This window comes from Ostrea edulis, chromosome 9 (assembly GCF_947568905.1).
Source record: "Ostrea edulis chromosome 9, xbOstEdul1.1, whole genome shotgun sequence".
NCBI classification, from domain to species: Eukaryota; Metazoa; Mollusca; class Bivalvia; order Ostreida; family Ostreidae; genus Ostrea; species Ostrea edulis.
In genome coordinates, this window is record NC_079172.1 from 53,957,172 (window position 1) to 53,980,999 (window position 23,828).

A 23,828-nucleotide genomic window follows, 5' to 3' on the forward strand; every position below is an offset into this window, starting at 1 on the left:
ATATGAGATTCACCAATTGAAAAACCAAAACTACTAGTCATACATACACATGAAGGTGGAGCAGTACAGTAGATTTATTTATGGTTTTTGATCCATCATTGCCAAAGTTAGTTATCACACACCTATTTATATTGCGAACACTCGAAGGTTTGTTGTCACAGATACAGAAATCATCATAGGCACATTTACTTCGCAATGCGTGACCTTGTACCTGTACAAATATGCTGTAAAATCAACGTGTTTCCATCATTTGTGCATTAATTTCGTAGATACTTTTAATAGGCATTGTTACCAATATAACCAATCCACGAACGAATCTCATCACTACAAAAAGTCAAACCAAAATATTTGAAATACATGTATAAATGATTTCAACGCATTATCTAATCTGAAATTTGATTCATTATTTACTCTGAGGTGTATTGAGTGACCACACCAAGCATGATAAACTCAGGTTTTGACCCAAAATCATAAATTTTAATAAATACTTCAAAGAAATTGGACGGAATGATGTAGAGATCTACTAACACCAAATAGTCAGATAATTGGATTGTTCACTAACACAAAGTTTATCACATGACAAGTCGGTCTTCCTCCAATACAGCAGGGGGCTGATCTCCATAGACACCCCCTCCGAGACCTCCTCCCAGCCCCCCTGACAACTCGAAGCAGTGCCTCTTGCACTCCAGCAGTCTTTCCACGTCCTTCCACATCTTCATTTGCCTGAGACTGGGGCCGTGGTTCTCCCTGACCGACTTCTGCTGTTCCCTCAGGCCCTTACCAAGGTTCTCCTGTTCTTGAACTTTCCTCTGGTACAGCTCCCTGTTAATAGTGAACAGAAACCGTCCGTTTAATTCTATAGTGAACAGAAACCGTCAGTTTAATTCTATAGTGAACAGAAACCGTCAGTTTAATTCAATCCTCTTTATTGGCTATATTTTCCGTAAATTACATGATTTTCTTTAATTTGCATGATTTACTACATTTGGCAAAAATCATCATTCAGCAGCTATTCACGAAAACATAAGTCTGATTTCCATACTATTTTAGACTAAATGCAAGTAAATTCGAGGGGGATTAAATAAGTAAAAGCATGGAATTTCATTTCCTGAGAAAAGTTTCTTGTTAATTAAGGTGGATATCAATTACAGGTGTATAACAACGAATTCACATTATCATTATTTTTTTTTTTATGAAGCTACCTGTCAATGAGCTCAGTCCTACATTTCTTTTGAAAGCAATCTACATACATGTGTAATATCTCTATCAATGTACCAACAGTTTTCAGGTTTCATCCTTTTTTTGTGTTTTAAGGGCTCCTGATGTATTGCACTACAGAAATACCCAAAAGTTTTTAGCAGTTAGAGTGATCTGCTCCTGATTCCTGTTTATAGTGTAGGTAATCTCCAAATATATCAAATGAATATTATAAAATTTAATATATCTGACACCATCAATACTATATCTATACTTGTATAGTACACTAAATTGTACTATGTACAAATATTATACAGCTGTTAATTTATTTTTATACATGTAAACCCCAAATTAATTACATATGATATACAATTTTGTACATGTACATATCCTGTTTGATCTTTAGGGAGAGGGCTCATATAGGCTAAGCCTACTTCCCAATTCCATCAATTTATTGAATAAATATTTTTTAAATTATAGTGGGTTTTTTAATGCTTTACTGCTGAGTGAGTATATGTGTTGGTAGTCAAGAGTTTTACCACAGACTCCTATAATAACAAGGAATTTAGCTTGTTAGAGTGGGGTTGCTTCACATTGGAGACTTTTACACTTTTTTTACTTTACAAAATCTGACTTTTCAGAGATTTTTCTCAAAATCCATCATAGATACCCCATTGTTAGTTTGGTTGTATAATTTCATTGGTACTTGAGTGACATGTCAGACATTTATTTACTGCCAACAAAACAATTCACAGTTTAGGAAATCCTAAGACTGCAACAGCACTACATTTTTCATTTGAATATAATTTGTTTATTTAAAAAACAAATGTCTCCCCAGTTCCTCAAATTCAATGTGCTCAATTTAATTACACTGATTACTGAGTGACTCAGGTGACCTAAAAAAAGAAGCTTTAAACACAGGAGAAATGTTTATAAGCTATTTTATACCCTCCAACCCTTCAACTAAATTGCCAATTTCCTTCCACATATAGTTTTTCATTTTCATACAATAATAACTGACATTGAAAAATGTATATTTCTAAGATAAAATAATAACCATTTCTGCATTTAGTCAGACCATCATGCATGTCTGCTTTTTATGCCCCGTAATCAGGGATTTGTCTGCTTTTTATGCCCCGTAATCAGGGATTTGTCTGCTTTTTATGCCCCGTAATCAGAGATTTGGGGGCATATAGATTTTGGTCTATCCTTTTGTCCGTCTGTCTGTCTGTTTGTCTGCAACAACTTGGCCATAACCTTGGCCAAAACTTTTGAATGGATGGTGATAAGGCTTTCATACTGTATTTCATATGTATTCCTTGTGACAAGACCTATCTTTGGTACCAAAATTTTCACCATGTGACCTCGGAGTTTGACCTATTTTTGAAAAACTTTAACCTTGGTCATAACTTGATTAGTTGGCAATCTTGTGACAATACCTTTCTTTAGCTAACAATTTTTTTTCAAACCTCTTGATCTTGGAGCTTGACCTACTTTTGAAAATCTTTAACCTTGTTCATAACTTTCGAGTGGTTAGTGATAGGGTTTCATATTTCACATGTGTATTCCTCTTGATAAGACCTTTCTTTTGGTACCAATATCTTTGACCACATGACCTTGGAGTTTGACCTACTTTTGAAAAGGCTTAACCTTGGTCATGACTTTTGAATGTTTAGTGATAAAGCTTTCACAGTTTACACGTATATCCCCCCCCCCACCTTTTTTTTTTACTTTTATTAGTATCAATTTTTTTTATCTCATGACCTTGACCTGGGAGTTTAGCCTACTTTTGAAAAAAAAATTACTTTGGCCATAACTCCTGAATGGTTATACGGCTTTCATATTTCACAGGTGTATTCCTTGTGACAAAACTTTTCTTTGGGTACCATAACTACTTTGCTGCCATACGTAATATGAAATATATAATATGAATTGTGAAATGCTGATGCCCCATCAGTATTTCACAAACACATCTTGTTGACAATTTCAATAATTTCTATTTGTGGGTAGATCTATCTGTGATCTTAAACCCAATATAAGTGTTTGTGTCTTACCTGTAAGTCTTTTTGCGAGCGTACGGGTCTGCAGATGTGTAGGCTTTCATTTCATCAGCCACCTTCCTCTGCTGAACCTCCACCATCTGCATCATGCAGTGGAGGTAGTGATAGCGCGACTCCTCCTGAGAACACTCTTCCTGGTAGGCACGAACCTCCTGTTCAACAGATATCGATGTGAACAAGTTTTAAATTGTACAACACTAGATATGATTTTTTTTCTTTTTTACTGTCAGTTATCTTTGATTCAAAGCTCTTTTCTAAAAATATATACATGCCACATTTTATGCTATGGACACTACACCTCTGTCAGCACCATCTTGTAAAAATTTCTAATATGTATGGTTTATATTTTGGACTAAATATTTTGTCAAATCTTGAAATGCTTTTGGTGCAATTAAATTGATGTTTACTGTAAATTGTTTAAAATTGCTGTTTTCTGACACTGAATTAGGAATGACTCCGTGTAATATGTGTATGAATGTAGGACATTCATAAGGAATCGAAAGCAAGAGGCTCTAAAGAATATGATAAGACTTTCAAAATAAGACATAAACAGCTGATATGTTTTATGTTTTTCATTACATGGTGACTCATGAATGTTCCAGTAGAATATGGAGGCGGGTTTATCACCTGTTGCTGAAACTTTTAAAGGGACTGATTGACCATTTTCCCAAAAATTTTCTTTTTCACTTTTAATCATCAAAATCTACTGTCTAATGTGTTTAAAAGAGTTCACATAAAAATTAAGGTTATACATTATCACAGAAGCTCAATTTAGAGAGTTTATTATTTGTTTTGTAAACAAAGATTGCGGTATGTTATTGGTTACTAAATTTTCAAAAGAAATGGATATCAATCTATTAAAGTTTAATATATCTAAAATTCACATTTCAAGCATTTTTGGGGTAACTGTGTCATCTAAAAGTTCAAATTTGTGAATATGCAAAATTAAGATGCTTTGTATTACAAAATCAATATTTCACTTGTTTGTTTGTATACATAAAAAGACTCGAGTCTATGTTTACATAACACAGATTTAAGGCTAAAATATTGCATTTATTCTTGCATTCAGAAGGTCAAAATTTTGGCTGTCAATATCAAATGAGTTATATTTTTTATGTTTACCATCAAAAATGAAAAAAATATTTTTATCAAAAATCGTGAACCAGTCCCTTTAAAGGAAAAAAAAACGAATAAATTTATACAATGTGATTAAATTGCCACATGATGTAGGGACTATTTTCCAAGTGTTGACAGAGGTGTAAGTGAAGCTTGCATAATGCACCCTCTGGTGAGAGAATGATACATGCCAATGATTATAAATTTAAGGTGGCTCCACCCTCATGTTACTTAGCAATATTTTAAAATGATTCAAAGTAGAAGCACTATTGATTTCCACTTGATATAGTTTAATTTAATCAATAAACAAAGAAAATGTATATATGTTGCCACCTTTTTAAAGATGTCAGACATACATAGACAGAAGTGTAAGTCAACATAAGAAATTCACTATTGTTCATTAAACAGCATATCATAGAACATAAAAACTAGTTAAGATGACAAAATTTTAATTTCAACAGTTTCAAAAGCTGCTACTTTTTAAATTATATATTTAAACTTTTTCAGTATTAAATAATTTACCAGATATTTTAATATACTCAGTGAATGAAATTCCTCCAAAAAATGAATTTCTATCATGTGCGAAGTTTAATGAAATTAAGATTTTCCAAAATCCTATGTCAAGTGAGAGTAGATCTACCATAATTCATAATTTATATAATAATAATTTTATTCTATTGTGCATTAGAATTTCCCCTCCTAAAGATGAGTGGTGGAGCCAGTAATCCTACCTGTTCTAGTTTGGCCATGTTACTCTCCAGGCCGGCAGCAGCCGTATCATAGGCTTGCTTCTTCTCTGTGTGGCGATTTGTCAGCTCCTATAGTGACAGGAAATCCATGATTCATAACTTTGTAGACTTCAAATTCCACTACCATTAACAACTAACAGAGTTATAGACATATAGCATATAACCTTAAATTGAACCTCTCTCTCTCTCTCTCTCTCTCTCTCTCTCTCTCACACACACACACACACACATGTATAATTAAAATAGAGATAAAACTGTATTTCTATCAAGATGTTCAGTATATATATATATATATATATATATATATATATATATATTCAATAAATTCTTTTTTCTTGGTATCGGGGTAGAATAAAGTAAAAAAATAAAATCCAACACTCAAACTTTTATCTATAGCACTTTCGCCCTGCGGGCTCGTCAGTAGATTTTTAAACCTTCCTTGACACTTTAAGGTTTAAAAATCTACTGACGAGCCCGCAGGGCGAAAGCGCTATAGATAAAAGTTTGAGTAATGGATTTTATTTTTTTATTTTATATATATATATATATATATATAAACAAGTAAAATCCTTCAATTTAGTCTTATAGATAATCTCTTTTCCAATTTACTTCATGCATAATTCATATCTGTATATTCATTTTTATTCAGTCTTACATCAAACAATAGTGGGAGTATTATGTGCGTCTTCCCATACAAAGCAAACATTCCGTTCATCAAACAGCCACTTTAAGTTATCAATGTAGCAATAAACCAGTTATCAGACAGATATATATACACTGGCAGAAGTGAAACTGCCCTCCTTATGTAAATGTCACTTGACTAATGCGTACATATTCATGAGAGGTTTATACTCCTAATGACTCACAAACATGATGGCATCAAATCGGATCAACATGAATCTCGTATAAATCCTGCTATAAGAATATTTTATGGAAAATAGAGATGGAAACTAATTAACATTGACATGTAATTTTCTTTATAAACAATAGTTCCTTTTTTACCTATTTATTCCTGAGAGCCTTCAGTACATCTACGTTTCTATTTATAAACAAAGACAACATCTGCTGTGTTGTACATTGTAATGAGAGACGTGTTTACTTCTATGTCCCATATGATATTCTCATTTATTCTCTAGGAGCTTAAGGAATCTTTAACATTGAAGAATTACAATACATGTTCTCAATACTTTTATCATTATGATAGTAATAGAGCTAAATGTGCCTCAGTAGAAGATATGCTATATGTCAAGATATCAAAAAGGGGTAGTCCTATCTGCACCTACCTGAACAAATTGTTTGGGGAGGTAGGTGGGTATCTACCTGGACAAATTGTTTGGGGAGGTAGGTGGGTATCTACATGGACAAATTGTTTGGGGAGGTAGGTGGGTATCTACCTGGACAAATTGTTTGGGGAGGTAGGTGGGTATCTACATGGACAAATTGTTTGGGGAGGTAGGTGGGTATCTACATGGACAAATTGTTTGGGGAGGTAGGTGGGTATCTACATGGACAAATTGTTTGGGGAGGTAGGTGGGTATCTACCTGCACAGTTTGGGGAGGTAGGTGGGTATCTACCTGCACAGTTTGGGGAGGTAGGTGGGTTTCTTTTAAAATGAACTTACTCCCAGAAATGTTTTCTTATATACATATACTTTTTTAATACATACAATTTGTGTGCTATCACAAAATTTCCATTTTTTCTCAGACCTAATGAAATTCCAAACTTTGCGTGCCAGACATTCTTGACATGCTGTCTTTGTGGAATAGAAACATTAATAATAATTCATGATATGATATTTTAGGACTAAGATTAAAAATATAACTACTGATACTTGATGATCCACAATGAAATAAGAAAATGTTTTAAATCCTCTATTGATGGAGGAAAATGTTGTAAATCCTCTATTGATGGAGAAAAATAGGGTAAGAAGAAAAGAGAACAAGTCCTATAATTCTGTTAATGACAAATCTGCAAAGTGTCACTATGATAACAGGAAGTACAAACATTTTTTTTTTGTTACAGCAAGAAGCCAAAAGGCCACAACGCTCACCTGAGTCACCTTGGTCCTGCTGTTCTGCAGAAGATTTTAAAAAGATCTTGACCCACTTTAATTCCATGACAAATTTTAATGCCCCGTTATGACCCTAACCTTAGCCTCATGGAGTTGTGACTTAACTGAATTTGAATCCACACAGCATGGGGGTGCCTCAATATGACTAACATAGCCTTGCTGTTCTGGAGAAGATTTTTTGGAAGACACCCCCCCCTTCCCATCCATATTTATGTATTATGTATACTTTGATCTCTGATTTTAGTCCCACCTAACCCCTGGGTCCATAAAAAAAAAACCCAGCCAAAATTCAGTACATTTGCATAATGATATATTTAGTGTGGCCGTGATACTCCTTCAAATTTTTTCTTCCGAATTTCATATATATTCTCAGAAAAACTTTGATTCCATATTGAAGCCAACATTAGTCAAATATGAATCTACATGCTCATCCATGGAATGCTTGTCTTTTAATATTTATAAATGGTTGTTCTTTAAAAGAAAATTTTCAAAGATTATATATTCCCATGTAAAACTTTGAACCCCTCTAGACACCCCATTCTGCCCACCTTCTCCTCCAGGCCATGATTTGAATCTGCATTACTTGAGGATGCTTGCATATAAATGGTGATAAATCAAGGCCCTGCTGGTCTTAATTTGCTCATAAATGTGATCACTTATTGTGCCTCGTTTGGTGCCATGATTTAAATGATCTGAAATCTGCACTACCTGAGAATGCTGGCATATGAAAAATCATGGCACTGTTGTTCTTGATATAAGGATTTTTAAAGGTCCTCCCCATATATCCCATAAATAACTTTGTTCCCCATTATTGCCCCACTCTACCTCACTGGGCTATTATTTGACAAACTTGAATTTACACTAACTGAGGATGTTTTCATATTAATATAAATAATTATGGACCGCCTTGTTGTTCTTGAGAAAAACATTTTAAGAGATTTTTGAATTCCTATATATCCCCATGTAAAATTGATCCCCTATTGTAACCTATTCCTATCCCAAGGGGCCATGATTGGAATGATTTTGAATCTCCACTTTGTAAAGTTGACTGACAGACAGACATATGAATGCCTGACAAAAGGTGATCATAAAAGCTCTGACACTTGAGTTTATAGCTCAGGTGAGTTAAAAATACTGGCTGGACAGATGAATGCCTGACAAAAGGTGATCAGTAAAGCTCTGACACTTGAGTTTATAGCTCAGGTGAGTTAAAAATACTGGCTGGACAGATGAATGCCTGACAAAAGGTGATCAGTAAAGCTCTGACACTTGAGTTTATAGCTCAGGTGAGCTAAAAATACTGGCTGGACAGATGGACAGATGAATGCCTGACAAAAGGTGATCAGAAAAGCTCTGACACTTGAGTTTATAGCTCAGGTGAGCTAAAAATACTGGCTGGACAGTACGTGGATTACAGATCCAAAAATTCTTCTATCTGAATGAAAATTTGCAAACACTGTTAATTCCTTTATAGTTCTTTTATTATATATTTTAGAATGGGCAAAAAAGTATATATATGTCATAAAACTTGCATTCTTACTTGGGGCATGGTGACAGTTACAGCAGAAACAGCATGAGATTGTTTTGTTAGAAGGGTCATTGGGACATACAAATACATGAACCAGTACAGATCAATACATGATGTGGAGCCATTCTTACCTGGGCTCGCTGTCTCATTGGCCTCAGCTCCTTGATTATTGGAGCCAAAGAATTCTTCTTAGCAGCAATGGTCCTGGTAAGTCGCTGAACCATGTCAGAGATATCCTCCAAAGTTTTTCCTTTTTTCTCATCCAGTTCACTCTTAACAGCTGACACTTTCTCCAGTTCTTCCTGCGTCTGACGATACCCAGAGACGCCTTTCTTGTTTTCTACTGCTTCCTTTTAAAGTGAAAATAGTAATAAAATGAATCATTAGAAAAGAGGGATTAAGTGTGGAGTAAAGGGATGTAATGAATAAGGTTTAAAATAAAAGAATTTAATATTTGATGGTACACTTTCTCTCTCATCATTACCAAGATTACAATTTTTTATTTTTTTTTTTTACAATGTACTAATATTTCACATTTTTTATTTTCAAATTGAACGGAAAGCCAATTTACAAAAAGAAAAGAAAAACTTTGATTTTTCTATCCCTATTTCTTATTATTTGTTTCTAAAGAGAGTAGTTTACCATTGAAGACTTACCAGGCTCCTGGTAATGAATTCATCTCGCTGACTAAGAATCTGCTCAGTGCGAGACAGAACTCCCAGCTCAGCCCTGATCTCAGCGATCTCCTGCCTCTTCTTTTTGTATATTGTACTCTTGCTCCTTAATTTGTTGACATATCTTTTGAACTAATAAAGAAAAATACTTTCATTCAAAACAAAATACTTCATAAACAGCTGTATTTGTAAAATATTTACCATCATAATTTCATCTAATCTTTGCATCCCAAGTTACAATGGGGAATGGAGGAGTGTTACTTACTGAAAACAATGTGAACCTGGGATTTTTTTTTACAAAAGAACTTACAACTGCAACCCAAAATTTTGAGATGGTCCTAAAATCTTGTTTAAGATATTTTATAAGTGACTAATTGTGCATGATGTTCAAATAAAAATTTTCAATTTCATATAGTAATAACAATAAGAATAAGATCTTCAAATAAACTGAAATAGTTCTTCTGAAAAACTGGATCCTGGTTTATACAAAGACTAACATATTACTTTAAGATGGATACTATACACCATACAGCTACATGTATGTACATGTAATTCCTATAGTTTTTAAAATGAATGTGCCATCAAGCCCCGTTCTTTCATGTTTACAGTTAAGATAATGGGGTCTGGGGAACTTGATCTACATGTGACTGTATTCTAAGTAGAATCAGTGGCATAGTAAAATATACATGTACTTTTTTATTCCTTCAAATGATAAAATTTAAAAGCAATGCCTTCTTTCTCCAGTAGAACAAATTCACAGAAAGAAAAGATTTTCAAACCATGGAAATAAGTCTTAATTGCTAACAGAATTTAGAAAATTTGCATATTTTGAATTACTACCCCTCTGGAGGCCATTTAATTGAGAAAATCATTTTCTATTTCTTATATGGTCCAACACCACAACTTTATTTCATTTCATTAGACTAGTGTTAACACATGAAAAAGTTTCAATAACTACAAATATGACTGATATGACAATCAATGGGAAAAAAAATCATTTATGATTATCCAAAGAAATTAAGAAATTTTTATTGAACTTTCAGTGTTTGTTGGTCATGCTTTGTAATTTCCCCCACCCAAACGAATATAGAATAATAAACAAGATGTGTTTGTGAAACACAAATACCCCCAATAATGGCCAATTCCAAAGATGGCCAAGGTCACAAGGACAAATATCTTGGTACCAGTAGAAAGATCTTGTCACAAGAAATGCTCATGAGCAATATGAAAGCTCTAATACTTACCACTTAGAAGTTCCGGTCAATGTCAATTACAGTTTTCAAAATGTAGGTCAAGGTCACAGGGTCAAAAATGTTGGTACCCACGGAAAGGTCTTGTCACAAGGAATACTCAAGTGAAATATAAAAGCTCTAGCACTCACTGCTCAAAAGTTATTAGCAAGGTTAAAGTTTTCAAAAAGTAGGTCAAACTCTAAGGTCAAGGTCACAGGGTAAAAAATGTTGGTACCCTCGGAAAGGTCTTGTCACAAAGAAAACTCATGTGAAATATCAAGGCTCTAACACTTACTGTTCAAAAGTTATTAGCAAAGTTAAAGTTTCAGACAGAATGACAGACAGGGCAAAAACAATATGCCTCCCCCCTCCCATCTTCGATCTCGGAGGCATAAAAATAGTCCTAGTGGATACAACTACAGGTAAAACAGAATTTGAAAGTCCTCTGGCATAAAAATATCATGACCTTAAACTAACCTTGACATGAAAATTAGAATGCTGTGGGCTTTGCCAATGGTGATTTTTTTTTTTCAGAAGTGGCAAAAAGAAATTCAAAAGTGGTGAAAATAATTTAGACAATAAATCAAATATATGTATTAAAAATGTATGTGTCTTTTATCACCCATTTGTCTATTCAATCATACTGTGAATCCTGTTAGTGAGTGTGATCAGAATTCTCCAATTACTTTGGTGCTCATAGTGATCTGGCCAGAAAATACCCCAGGTAATTTAGGGCTACAGAAAATAACTGCATAATACAGGACACTGGATGGGTGTTGTGGTCAATTACTTTACAATTAAAGTCTCATTCATTAGTGTTTTTGTCTCAACATAAGTGCCAGATCATAAACTAGGAACAGGGTCAAACTGGCTATATCACTGCATATACATCAGTTATAATCTCCCAGTTTATAGTTTGTGCCCAAGCTTGTCAATAACAATATTCTGATTGTGATGTGTCTTGAAGCTAGTGAATATTTTATAAGCATATGGTTAGTTGTTATTGATATGCACAAAACAAATTGATTTATTTTTAACATATAAAGAGTTATTTTCACATGCAAAGTAAGATATATTAAATGACTGCCCCCTCTCCTTCTTTATAGCAGTAGTGAATGATAATGGAAATGTAAGAATATAAGCTTCAACTGATCAATGATCTCATGTAGTGAGGACACCCTCTGCCCTCAACTCCTCAATTTAGAATATTGAAGTTTGGACAATTGTGAACTGATCTTCTCCTCTGACTTCACACCCCACCCCACCCCACCCTAACCCAGAAAATAATGTTACATTCCTGCCATGTACCCATTTTCTTTATTCTTTTTCAGATTGTCAAAAGGAAGCATAACCAAACAGAGACTGGTTAAGATGGTATTCCAAACTGAGACTCATGTTTTGTGACATCTGCATTGTGACCACTGTACAAAATGTCTTCACTGAGGATAGCATTTATGAAGAATGAAAATGTAAGCATGTATGAGAATGAAAATGTAAGTGAGTATGAGAATGAAAATGTAAGCAAGTATGAGAATGAAAATGTAAGTGAGTATGAGAATGAAAATGTAAGCAAGTATGAGAATGAAAATGTAAGTGAGTATGAGAATGAAAATGTAAGTGAGTATGAGAATGAAAATGTAAGCAAGTATGAGAATGAAAATGTAAGTGAGTATGAGAATGAAAATGTAAGTGAGTATGAGAATGAAAATGTAAGTGAGTATGAGAATGAAAATGTAAGCAAGTATGAGAAGGGAACAGGTGCTTATCTTTATATTGTATCATCAACATGTTATTAATTATATACTTACTAAATAAAAAAAATGCGGGAAATCTACACAATCAGGAATGACTTCTAGACTTTCAAAGACTTAACAACTTACGTCCTCTACACAATCCTATGTAACTTAATTACGTCCTCTACACAATCCTATGTAACTTACATCCTCTACACAATTCTATGTAACTTACATCCTCTACACAATCCTATGTAACAATCCTATGTAACTTACGTCCTCTACACAATCCTATGTAACTTACGTCCTCTACACAATCCTATGTAACTTACGTCCTCTACACAATCCTACGTAACTTACGTCCTCTACACAATCCTACGTAACTTACGTCCTCTACACAATTCTACGTAACTTACGTCCTCTACACAATCCTACGTAACTTACGTCCTCTACACAATCCTATGTAACTTACGTCCTCTACACAATCCTACGTAACTTACGTCCTCTACACAATCCTACGTAACTTACGTCTTCTACACAATCCTACGTAACTTACGTCCTCTACACAATCCTACGTAACTTACGTCCTCTATACAATCCTATGTAACTTACATCCTCTACACAATCCTACGTAACTTACGTCTCTACACAATCCTATGTAACTTACGTCCTCTACACAATCCTATGTAACTTAATTACGTCCTCTACACAATCCTATGTAACTTAATTACGTCCTCTACACAATCCTATGTAACTTAATTACGTCCTCTACACAATCCTATGTAACTTAATTACGTCCTCTACACAATCCTCTGTAACTTACGTCCTCTACACAATCCTATGTAACTTACGTCCTCTACACAATCCTACGTAACTTACGTCCTCTACACAATCCTATGTAACTTACATCCTCTACACAATTCTACGTAACTTACGTCCTCTACACAATCCTACGTAACTTACGTCCTCTACACAATCCTATGTAACTTATGTCCTCTACACAATCCTACGTAACTTACATTCTCTACACAATCCTATGTAACTTACGTCCTCTACACAATCCTATGTAACTTACATCTCTACACAATCCTATATAACTTACATCCTCTACACAATCCTATGTAACTTGATTACGTCCTCTACACAATCCTATGTAACTTACATCCTCTACACAATCCTATGTAACTTAATTATGTCCTCTACACAATCCTATGTAACTTACATCCTCTACACAATCCTATGTAACTTAATTACGTCCTCTACACAATCCTATGTAACTTAATTACGCCCTCTACACAATCCTATGTAACTTAATTACGTCCTCTACACAATCCTATGTAACTTAATTACGCCCTCTACACAATCCTATGTAACTTACGTCCTCTACACAATCCTACGTAACTTACGTCCTCTACACAATCCTACGTAACTTACATCCTCTACACAATTCTACGTAACTTACGTCCTCTACACAATCCTACGTAACTTACGTCCTCTACACAATCCTATGTAACTTATGTCCTCTACACAATCCTACGTAACTTACATTCTCTACACAATCCTATGTAACTTACGTCCTCTACACAATCCTATGTAACTTACGTCCTCTACACAATCCTATGTAACTTACATCTCTACACAATCCTATATAACTTACATCCTCTACACAATCCTATGTAACTTGATTACGTCCTCTACACAATCCTATGTAACTTACATCCTCTACACAATCCTATGTAACTTAATTATGTCCTCTACACAATCCTATGTAACTTACATCCTCTACACAATCCTATGTAACTTAATTACGTCCTCTACACAATCCTATGTAACTTAATTACGCCCTCTACACAATCCTATGTAACTTAATTACGTCCTCTACACAATCCTATGTAACTTAATTACGCCCTCTACACAATCCTATGTAACTTACGTCCTCTACACAATCCTACGTAACTTACGTCCTCTACACAATCCTACGTAACTTACATCCTCTGCACAATTCTACGTAACTTACGTCCTCTACACAATCCTACGTAACTTACGTCCTCTACACAATCCTATGTAACTTATGTCCTCTACACAATCCTACGTAACTTACATTCTCTACACAATCCTATGTAACTTACGTCCTCTACACAATCCTATGTAACTTACGTCCTCTACACAATCCTATGTAACTTACATCTCTACACAATCCTATATAACTTACATTCTCTACACAATCCTATGTAACTTGATTACGTCCTCTACACAATCCTATGTAACTTACATCCTCTACACAATCCTATGTAACTTAATTATGTCCTCTACACAATCCTATGTAACTTACGCCCTCTACACAATCCTATGTAACTTAATTACGTCCTCTACACAATCCTATGTAACTTAATTACGCCCTCTACACAATCCTATGTAACTTAATTACGTCCTCTACACAATCCTATGTAACTTAATTACGCCCTCTACACAATCCTATGTAACTTACGTCCTCTACACAATCCTATGTAACGTACGTCCTCTACACAATCCTATGTAACTTACATCCTCTACACAATCCTATGTAACTTACGTCCTCTCCTTTTAGAACTTCTCCACCCCCAGCTTCCTTGGCAACATCTTGCTTCTGCTCCAACTCCATAGATATCTTGTGATATGTATCTCGCACATCTCGGAAATCTCTAAAAGCTCCCTCCTTCTTGCTAGCTATTATTGCAGCCTATAAGATGAAATTACTGTCAGTGTTATTCAAATACAGACACACCTTTCACCGTATATGTATTCTTTTCTGCATAAAAATAACAGTCTTTATACATTGTGTATATTTGTATTTACAAAAATGTCACACAGCAACATGTGCACATGAAGAATATCAATTATCACCACCAGACATTCCCAGCAAAACTTCATGTTGATAGGATTCTGTTATATTCATATACACTGTACATTTTATTTTAACTTGTTATCCACTTCAGCTCAAAAACTTTTTGCACATCTGAGAGTTATCTAGAAATTAATGAAAGCCTAATTAATATATACTAGGCATCTTTAAATTTCAATTTTCTTTCAGTGGGAAAAGGGTAATTCATGTACCAGCATAATTTTGTACATTAAGATAAACATTGTATAACTTGGAATGGTATTACATATGTATCAACCTCTCATACACATTTAACAAATCATATTTTTGTTTTTACATGTACAGCTTCCTCCACTTGAAATTGCTTTATTTTGAAATATCCCTTATTTTGAAATAAAACCAAATCCCCAGTCTCAATTTACCATTTCTTTGCATTGAAATGTCAGTTAAATTGAAATTGCTTACATTGAAATATCACCTACTTTGAAATCAATCATTAGTGCACTGAGTTGATAACGTGTTGTCTGTATATTTTACAATGATTATAGTCCCCCTACATCAGAGTTGATAACATGTTGTCTGTATATTTTATAATGGTTATAGTCCCCCTACATCAGAGTTGATAACATGTTGTCTGTATATTTTACAATGGTTATAGTCCCCCTAGATCAGAGTCGTCACAGTTGGTGACATTGTAATTACACTGTTGATTTGTTTTCATAATAAAATAACAGTAGAGTTTGGCCACGCTTTGATAACTTGTGGACAGGATCATTTTTGTAAAAATGGCCAACCCACTAAAATAAAAACTTTAATAAGCCATTGGACACAATTAGAAAGAGCAATACATAAGAATAAGAAGTCAAAATCTGAAATAGCAAAGGATTTTGGGATTAACCCCGGTACTTAAATTAAGATTTTCAAACAGTGTGCTGCTATCACAGTACATTTAAAATTGTTTTTGAAAGGTTGGGTTCACACTAAAATCTCAAACTAAAGTCTCTATAACATCTGACGTGGACAAAGACATGACATGCCATTTGTTGAGCTTAATGACTTAATTATAAAGAAATTCTGAAATCCCAATGGTAGCCAATACAAATATTGTCACAATGATTATCTCCAACGTAGAACTCACTATCAATATCATAGAAGAAACATAATACCAGGAAATCAAGGCGCTGAGAGTGTGAACAAAAATTTGGATTTCTAAACGAAAATGTGATCTACAATTATGCTCGAGACTGTATTTGTAAATTGAAAACATGTTACTTATATTACATGTAATGACAAAATTATAGGATATCTAACTATTCACGGATAAATTAATCAGTTAATGACAAAATTATAGAATATCTAACTATTCACAGATATATTAATCAGTTCAATATAAAACAAAAGCAATCAAAGCTCAATTTTTCTTAAAATAAGAATCTTAGGTGGCCTAATAAATTTATTCTATTATTCATATTTTTTAACGTAATAATTTATAAATTGATTGCAAACAATGCAATTGGTATGGTTTATATTCTGCTTTTGTAATCTGAATCGAAAAGTAAAAAAAAGCTTTCAATATTGTCTACAATTTCTGATTTTGCTTATTTTAAACCTCAATTATTGAATGAGACATGTTGGTCCCCTGAATTTCAACATATCCAGAGTAAGCTGTATATTGTAAAATGAAGGAGGAAATCTTTAGGCTAAAAATCAGGGTGAATATGTATAACTGAAAAGTGAAAGTAGTGACTTTATCACTTTAATATTGTTTGTCTATGTTAAAATCTGCACTCCTCCCTAAGCCTCATTCTGGTTTCAACGATGGATAGGTTGTTTTTTTTAAATATCATTATTTCAACAAATTCTTGACTTCTTCTTTTTAAAAACCTCATTTGGCTCAAGTGACCTGAAATGAGGATCTTGATGACTATTTTTTTTTCTGTATCCAGAGACCTTGTACAGATTTGTTTTTGCTGACTTATGCATAAATTTGAAAGAGAGCATACTGCTTGTTACTGAGAATTAACCAATAGAGAATTCACTAAGCTTGGTGATTTGATAAGAGATTTCTTTAACGTACAGCCTTATTGTTGAGATTTGATGATTTCTGTGTGTTTGGTATAAATATTTGACAGAGAATTCACCAAGCTTGGTGATTTGATAAGAGATTTCTTTAACGTACAGCCTTATTGTTGAGATTTGATGATTTCTGTGTGTTTGGTATAAATATTTGACAGAGAATTCACCAAGCTTGGTGATTTGATAAGCGATTTCTTTAACGTACAGCCTTATTGTTGAGATTTGATGACTTCTGTGTGTTTGGTATAAATATTTGACAGAGAATTCACCAAGCTTGTTGATTTGATATAGATTTCTTTGAGATTTGATGATTTCTGTGTGTTTGGTATAAATATTTGACAGAGAATTCACCAAGCTTGTTGATTTGATATAGATTTCTTTGAGATTTGATGATTTCTGTGTGTTTGGTATAAATATTTGACAGAGAATTCACCAAGCTTGGTGATTTGATATAGATTTCTTTGAGATATGATGATTTCTGTGTGTTTGGTATAAATATTTGACAGAGAATTCACCAAGCTTGGTGATTTGATATAGATTTCTTTGAGATTTGATGATTTCTGTGTGTTTGGTATAAATATTTGACAGAGAATTCACCAAGCTTGGTGATTTGATATAGATTTCTTTGAGATTTGATGATTTCTGTGACCTGCTGTTTGGTGTGGACATTTGATGGAGAATTCACTGACCTGCTGTTTGGTGTGGACATTTGATGGAGAATTCACTGACCTACTGTTTGGTGTGGACATTTGATGGAGAATTCACTGACCTGCTGTTTGGTGTGGACATTTGATGGAGAATTCACTGACCTGCTGTTTGAATAAGGCGGACTTGTTGTCAGTTGTGTCTTCTGTTCGGAGTTTCTTCTCCACAAGCTGTTTTATCTCCTCAGTCAAATTACCAATCTACAATCCAATAAAATTTTTACACAGGCACAAATGACAACCTGAGACAGCTACTATCAGGAAGACAGTCAGTTACATAGAAGATAATTCAGTTAATTACATTAGTGTAGATAATTCAGTTAATTACATGTTAGTGTAGCTAATTCAGTGAATTACATGTTAGTGTAGCTAATTCAGTGAATTACATGTGAGTGTAGATAATTCAGAGAATTACATGTGAGTGTAGATAATTCAGAGAATTACATGTGAGTGTAGATAATTCAGAGAATTACATGTGAGTGTAGATAATTCAGAGAATTACATTAGTGTAGATAATTCAGTTAATTACATGTGAGTGTAGATAATTCAGAGAATTACATGTGAGTGTAGATAATTCAGAGAATTACATGTTAGTGTATATAATTCAGAGAATTACATATGAGTGTAGATAATTCAGAGAATTACATGTGAGTGTAGATAATTCAGAGAATTACATGTGAGTGTAGATAATTCAGAGAATTACATGTTAGTGTATATAATTCAGAGAATTACATATGAGTGTAGATAATTCAGAGAATTACATGTTAGTGTATATAATTCAGAGAATTACATATGAGTGTAGATAATTCAGAGAATTACATGTTTGTGTAGATAATTCAGTGAATTACACGTTAGTGTTGATAATTCAGTTAATAACATTAGTGTAGATAATTCAGAGAATTACATGTTTGTGTAGATAATTCAGTGAATTACACGTTAGTGTAGATAATTCAGTGAATTATATATGTGAGTGTAGATAATTCAGTTAATTACATGTGAGTGTAGATAATTCAATGAATTACATGTTAGTGTTGCTAATTCAGTTAGTTACTTGTAGTGTAGATAATTCAGTGAATTACTTGTGAGTGTAGATAATTCAGAGAATTACATGTGAGTGTAGATAATTCAGAGAATTACATGTTAGTGTAGATAATTGAGTTAATTACATGTTAGTGTTGATAATTCAGTTAGTTACTTGTAGTGTAGATAATTCAGTGAATTACTTGTTAGTGTAGATAATTCAATAAATATCATGTTAATGTCTATAATTTTAGTGCATTACATGTTTTGTAAATTTTATTAGTGTAGATATTCAGAGAATTACATGTACAGTGCACCATGAAATGTACTCTATTAACTTTTACCATAAACAACAGTGAAGTTGTACAAAAATTCTAATACCTACTATTCTTTAATATTATGTTCACATATCAAGGATGAAGCAGGTCTACACCAGATGAAAATGTGCATTTTACATACACAATTCATTTTAGACATGCACGTTCTAGATAAATAACTTGTTGTCTCACCAAACACAAGAATGTTGAGTAAGGGAGGCAATTCTCCTCAAACTATTAAACACTTCACTATGGTGGATAACAAGCAAACTTATATATCTTGCATATATCCAGACTTATATCTTGTATATATCCAGACTCATATCTTGTATATATCCAGACTTATATCTTGTACTATATATCCAGACTTATATCTTGTATATATCCAGACTCATATCTTGTATATATCCAGACTCATATCTTGTATATATCCAGACTTATATCTTGTATATATCCAGACTTATATCTTGTATATATCCAGACTCATATCTTGTATATATCCAGACTCATATCTTGTATATATCCAGACTTATATCTTGTATATATCCAGACTTATGAAATTAATTTATACATGCACAGTGGTTAGTAGTTACACAGAACTGCAATGCTGTGAAAAACTGTAAAGGTGAAAAATTTATTCATGGTAATAAATCATATTTGAGATTAAAAAGATTTTTTGCATTTAAATTCCTCCAGTTTCAGTTGTTTGTCTTGCATTCTCATGAGTTTGTTTTAAAAAGTGTAGCTTGTACACAAGCCTAAATCAATGAGGTTTGTACTAGTACACGAGTCTAAATGGATGAGTTTGTACTAGTACACGAGTCTAAATGGATGGGGTTTGTACTAGTACATGAGTCTAAATCGATGAGGTTTGTACTAGTACACAAGTCTAAATCGATGAGTTTGTACATGGTCATGCACCTCACACACAAGTCTAAATCAATGACTTAGTACATGTACTTGGTCTTGCAGTTTGCACACTATTCTAAATGAACGAGTCTGTCCCTAGTTGTGTAACTTGCACATGGGTCTAAATTAATGAGAATGTGTCTCCTTATGCAGACTGTGCACAAGCCTAAATCACTTGGATTTCTCGAAAAAACCTAAAACTTAAGTTTGAGTTTTCTTTTATTTGAGCAGTAAAAATTTGAGTAAAATCTCAAGACTTAAGTCCAAGTTTCCACTTTAGTTTCACTTCGAGAAATCCTGGCCTGGTCATGCAATGTACATTATATGCAAGTACCTGGTCATGCAGTATGCACTGAAGACCAAATCACCAAGTTAGTACATATACCTCATCATGCAGTTAGTACACATAATAAGTACATGTACCTCATCATTCAGTTAGTACACATAATAAGTACATGTACCTCATCATGCAGTTAGTACACATAAGTACATATACCTCATCATGCAGTTAGTACACATAATAAGTACATGTACCTGGTCATGAAGCTTATCCAGATCTGACTGCCCCATAGCTGGCTCAGCCACCACCTTCTGAAGATTCAGTAAAATTTTCTTCTGTTGTGCCATCTCTTTGGGCATCTTCTCCATCACGATGTACTTGTTGGTGCGCGTTTCCTCCTCAAGCCTTTGTAGCATCACTAAAACACACACAGAGCAATGAAATGAACAATGTCGGGGACTACTGTAAAATTATAAATCTTACAGGGGAGGGGGTGTCAGTTTTGCTGATTAAGTGGTAGGTAACTAGCCACAAATTCATATCCTTCACAAATACTGAGACAGGAAACTATCATAAAGATTGTAAAGTATTCTTCACTTGAAATCAATACTCCAATATCAATTTCAAAACATGCAAATTTTGACCCAACAGAAATAAATTATTAGAATAAATGATCAGTAAATCCAATTGAAATTCTTTATTCAAAACAATAAAAACATAAAATTCTACATAGTAAAAAAAACCCATATTAAATGACTATGATATACACCATGTAAGTTCAAGTCATCAAAATGGCAGACTTGACGGGTGGAAACTGTTGCCTGAACAACTTGTTTTTTAATTTATTTCAAAACACTATTTACACCAAATGTGATTCCATATGACATTAGAGTGATCTGCCCTTGGATAATACTACAAAATAGTTGCTGTATAAATGGATCCCTTAAATACTTAAATCTGGAAATTTAATCTGAAAATGCTTAAATCATTACTAAATAAAGTTGTTTTTTTCTAGTCACATAAATGTTTGGTTTACACAAACATTACACAATTTTCAGCCTTAATAGTTAAGCAGAAGATTCATTGTAGGTATTCTAGGATAAAATTGATATACTATACTTGTTTTAATATCATTTCTGAATAATGTACATAGGGTCCATGAGGACCACCCACTGATACTTGGTTACCATGGTGTTAATGTGATAAAGCTTACCCTCTGCATTGGCTCCAACAGCCGCTTGTCTAGTGTCATGTAACTGGGACTGCAGTCGCCGAATTTTCTGATCTTCATGTTGAATCTGACAAAATAAAAAGCACTCTGATCATCCATCACATTACAGACTGCCAGTACTGTTTAATCAAACTGTCATATTGCACATGAATGAATTATCAGGGATGAAATTTTACAGTAAACAAATCACTTAGTACACTTAGTAAAAAAAGCAACAGAGAGATGACCATTACACACAATATACAGTCACTACTAATTCTTGATGTTTGTAGAACACACAGCAATATAAAAATGCTGGGGTATTTATCAAGTAGTTGACAAGTTTCCACCTTGCATGGCAGTCATCAAAACAAAGGTTGTGATGTAACGTGTGTTGTGATCAATCATAACTACTCGGCTATTTCCGTAACCGCAAACGAAACTTGCATGTGGATCGACGTCATCCGAGTCTGTTGCCATGTGTACATAAATGTAACTATGACATCACAGGCGTACGTTACAATATGAAACGCGAGCTTTCAAATGCATCTAAGATAACATACATATCTAAGGTATTCTACCACTATCATTTTCTACTTTTATGTATATGTATTAGAGTGAATAAGACGTTAATGATACCAAAACTGAATCTGTGGTGAAAATATAGATTATCATAACACATTATACAGGGATTCGGTTCTAGCCTTTTAACCTCATCCACAGGCACGCTTCCAGCGAAGAAATGCATCGATTTGATGCAATTCTTGTGCCGATCCACATCCAAGTCTTCTTACCGGTTACGAAAAAAGACGAGTGCGTGATCCGATTGGTGTTGTGATGTCACATGTCTTGTGATGTCATAAAGATTTCATTGCTATGTCTAAGGTATAATGTTTATACAAACAAATTCCATTTGATTTCAGACATACTAACCAGCATGGACTGCTCTTGCCTCTGCTCAGCTAGCTTCTTCTCTCGGTCTCTTTCCAGGCGTAAATTTCTGGCCACATTCATCATGGTGGTGGAATTTGGATGAGACTCCACCTACACAAACAATAGCCTTCAAAATTGTTTTCCAATAGAGTATAGCTGGATTTCATTACAATATTTTCAGCTCTGATTATGTCTCACTGGGACCGAATGAACGGTCTGGATTCCAGGCACTAATTATATGATGTGTATTTTAGACCAAATTAAATAATGGCAAAAACATGGTTTCTCCAAATGCAGTGAAAAATTGAACAACCAAAAGTCCCCATTGTACAATGTAAACGTTTATAACAAACATCAAAATAACTACATCTTGATACCTTTCTTTTGAGTCTTTCTACACGTTTAATGAGATAACTACATCTAGATACCTTTCTTTTGAGTCTTTCGACACGTTTAATCAGTTGTTCTTTCTCATCTTCCATGTTAGAAATGTCCTTTCTGATTTCTCCTGTGTTAAATCCAGAATTTTTTAAGCCTTCTGCCTCCTTATGCATTTCTTTGAATTGATCCATAGCCTCCTCATACTTTAAAGAGAACGTAAACTCTAAAGTTATTTGTTAAAATATTAAATAGTATACATGAAGCAAGAGGCCCACAGGCCTCTACTGTCACCTGAGTACCATAGCCCATACATAGACCTGTCAGGGAATCTCATATTTACATTTAAGCCTCATTCTGGAGTCTTTTGTGCACAGCATAATATTCCCATTCAATTACAATAGAAAGAAAGATGAAGTTTGAAACATTTAAATCAGCCCTTATTCAACCCCCCCCCCCCCCCCTTCCAATGAATTATATCTGTAACTTTGGTAGACAGCTGTATCTTCTCCTCTAAATCTGAATTCATCTTTCACTGAACACCAGAAGAAGAAAAGAGGATTTCTTAAGCATTACACTCTATGACCATTTTGGCTTCCCCCTTCCCCTGGAATCAATATCCCTACCCCAGGGGTCAAGAAATTACTAATTTAAGTACTAGAAATATACAACATGCTTACAGTTTATTGCTACAAACCTATAATGCACAGTAAATCAAAGTAGATTTTCTAAAATAGTACACATATTTACTATAATATGGCTAAGTTAACCCCCTCCCCC

The 23,828-nt window shown here is 33.9% G+C and overlaps 1 protein-coding gene across 3 annotated transcripts in view; it reads right to left on the reverse strand.

The window, feature by feature from the left end:
• Positions 1 to 23,828, reverse strand: part of LOC125657678 (intraflagellar transport protein 81 homolog) — a 38,730-nt gene that overhangs the window by 2,877 nt on the left and 12,025 nt on the right. For 2 of the 3 annotated variants that reach the window (XR_008798646.1, XM_056149632.1), the window contains exons 2-12: positions 23,099 to 23,254; positions 22,671 to 22,781; positions 21,741 to 21,825; positions 20,782 to 20,945; positions 18,107 to 18,202; positions 14,934 to 15,080; positions 9,379 to 9,528; positions 8,854 to 9,072; positions 5,105 to 5,191; positions 3,252 to 3,409; positions 563 to 822 (exon numbers count right to left, since the gene is read on the reverse strand). Coding sequence is in view for 2 of the 3 variants with exons in the window: in XM_056149632.1 (XP_056005607.1) it covers positions 573 to 822; positions 3,252 to 3,409; positions 5,105 to 5,191; positions 8,854 to 9,072; positions 9,379 to 9,528; positions 14,934 to 15,080; positions 18,107 to 18,202; positions 20,782 to 20,945; positions 21,741 to 21,825; positions 22,671 to 22,781; positions 23,099 to 23,254 (1,623 nt within the window). In the remaining variant the exon portion in view is untranslated. Of the gene's footprint in view, positions 1 to 455; positions 823 to 3,251; positions 3,410 to 5,104; positions 5,192 to 8,853; positions 9,073 to 9,378; positions 9,529 to 14,933; positions 15,081 to 18,106; positions 18,203 to 20,781; positions 20,946 to 21,740; positions 21,826 to 22,670; positions 22,782 to 23,098; positions 23,255 to 23,828 lie in introns of those variants that run through there. The other variant, XM_048888398.2, reaches the window with a different exon arrangement.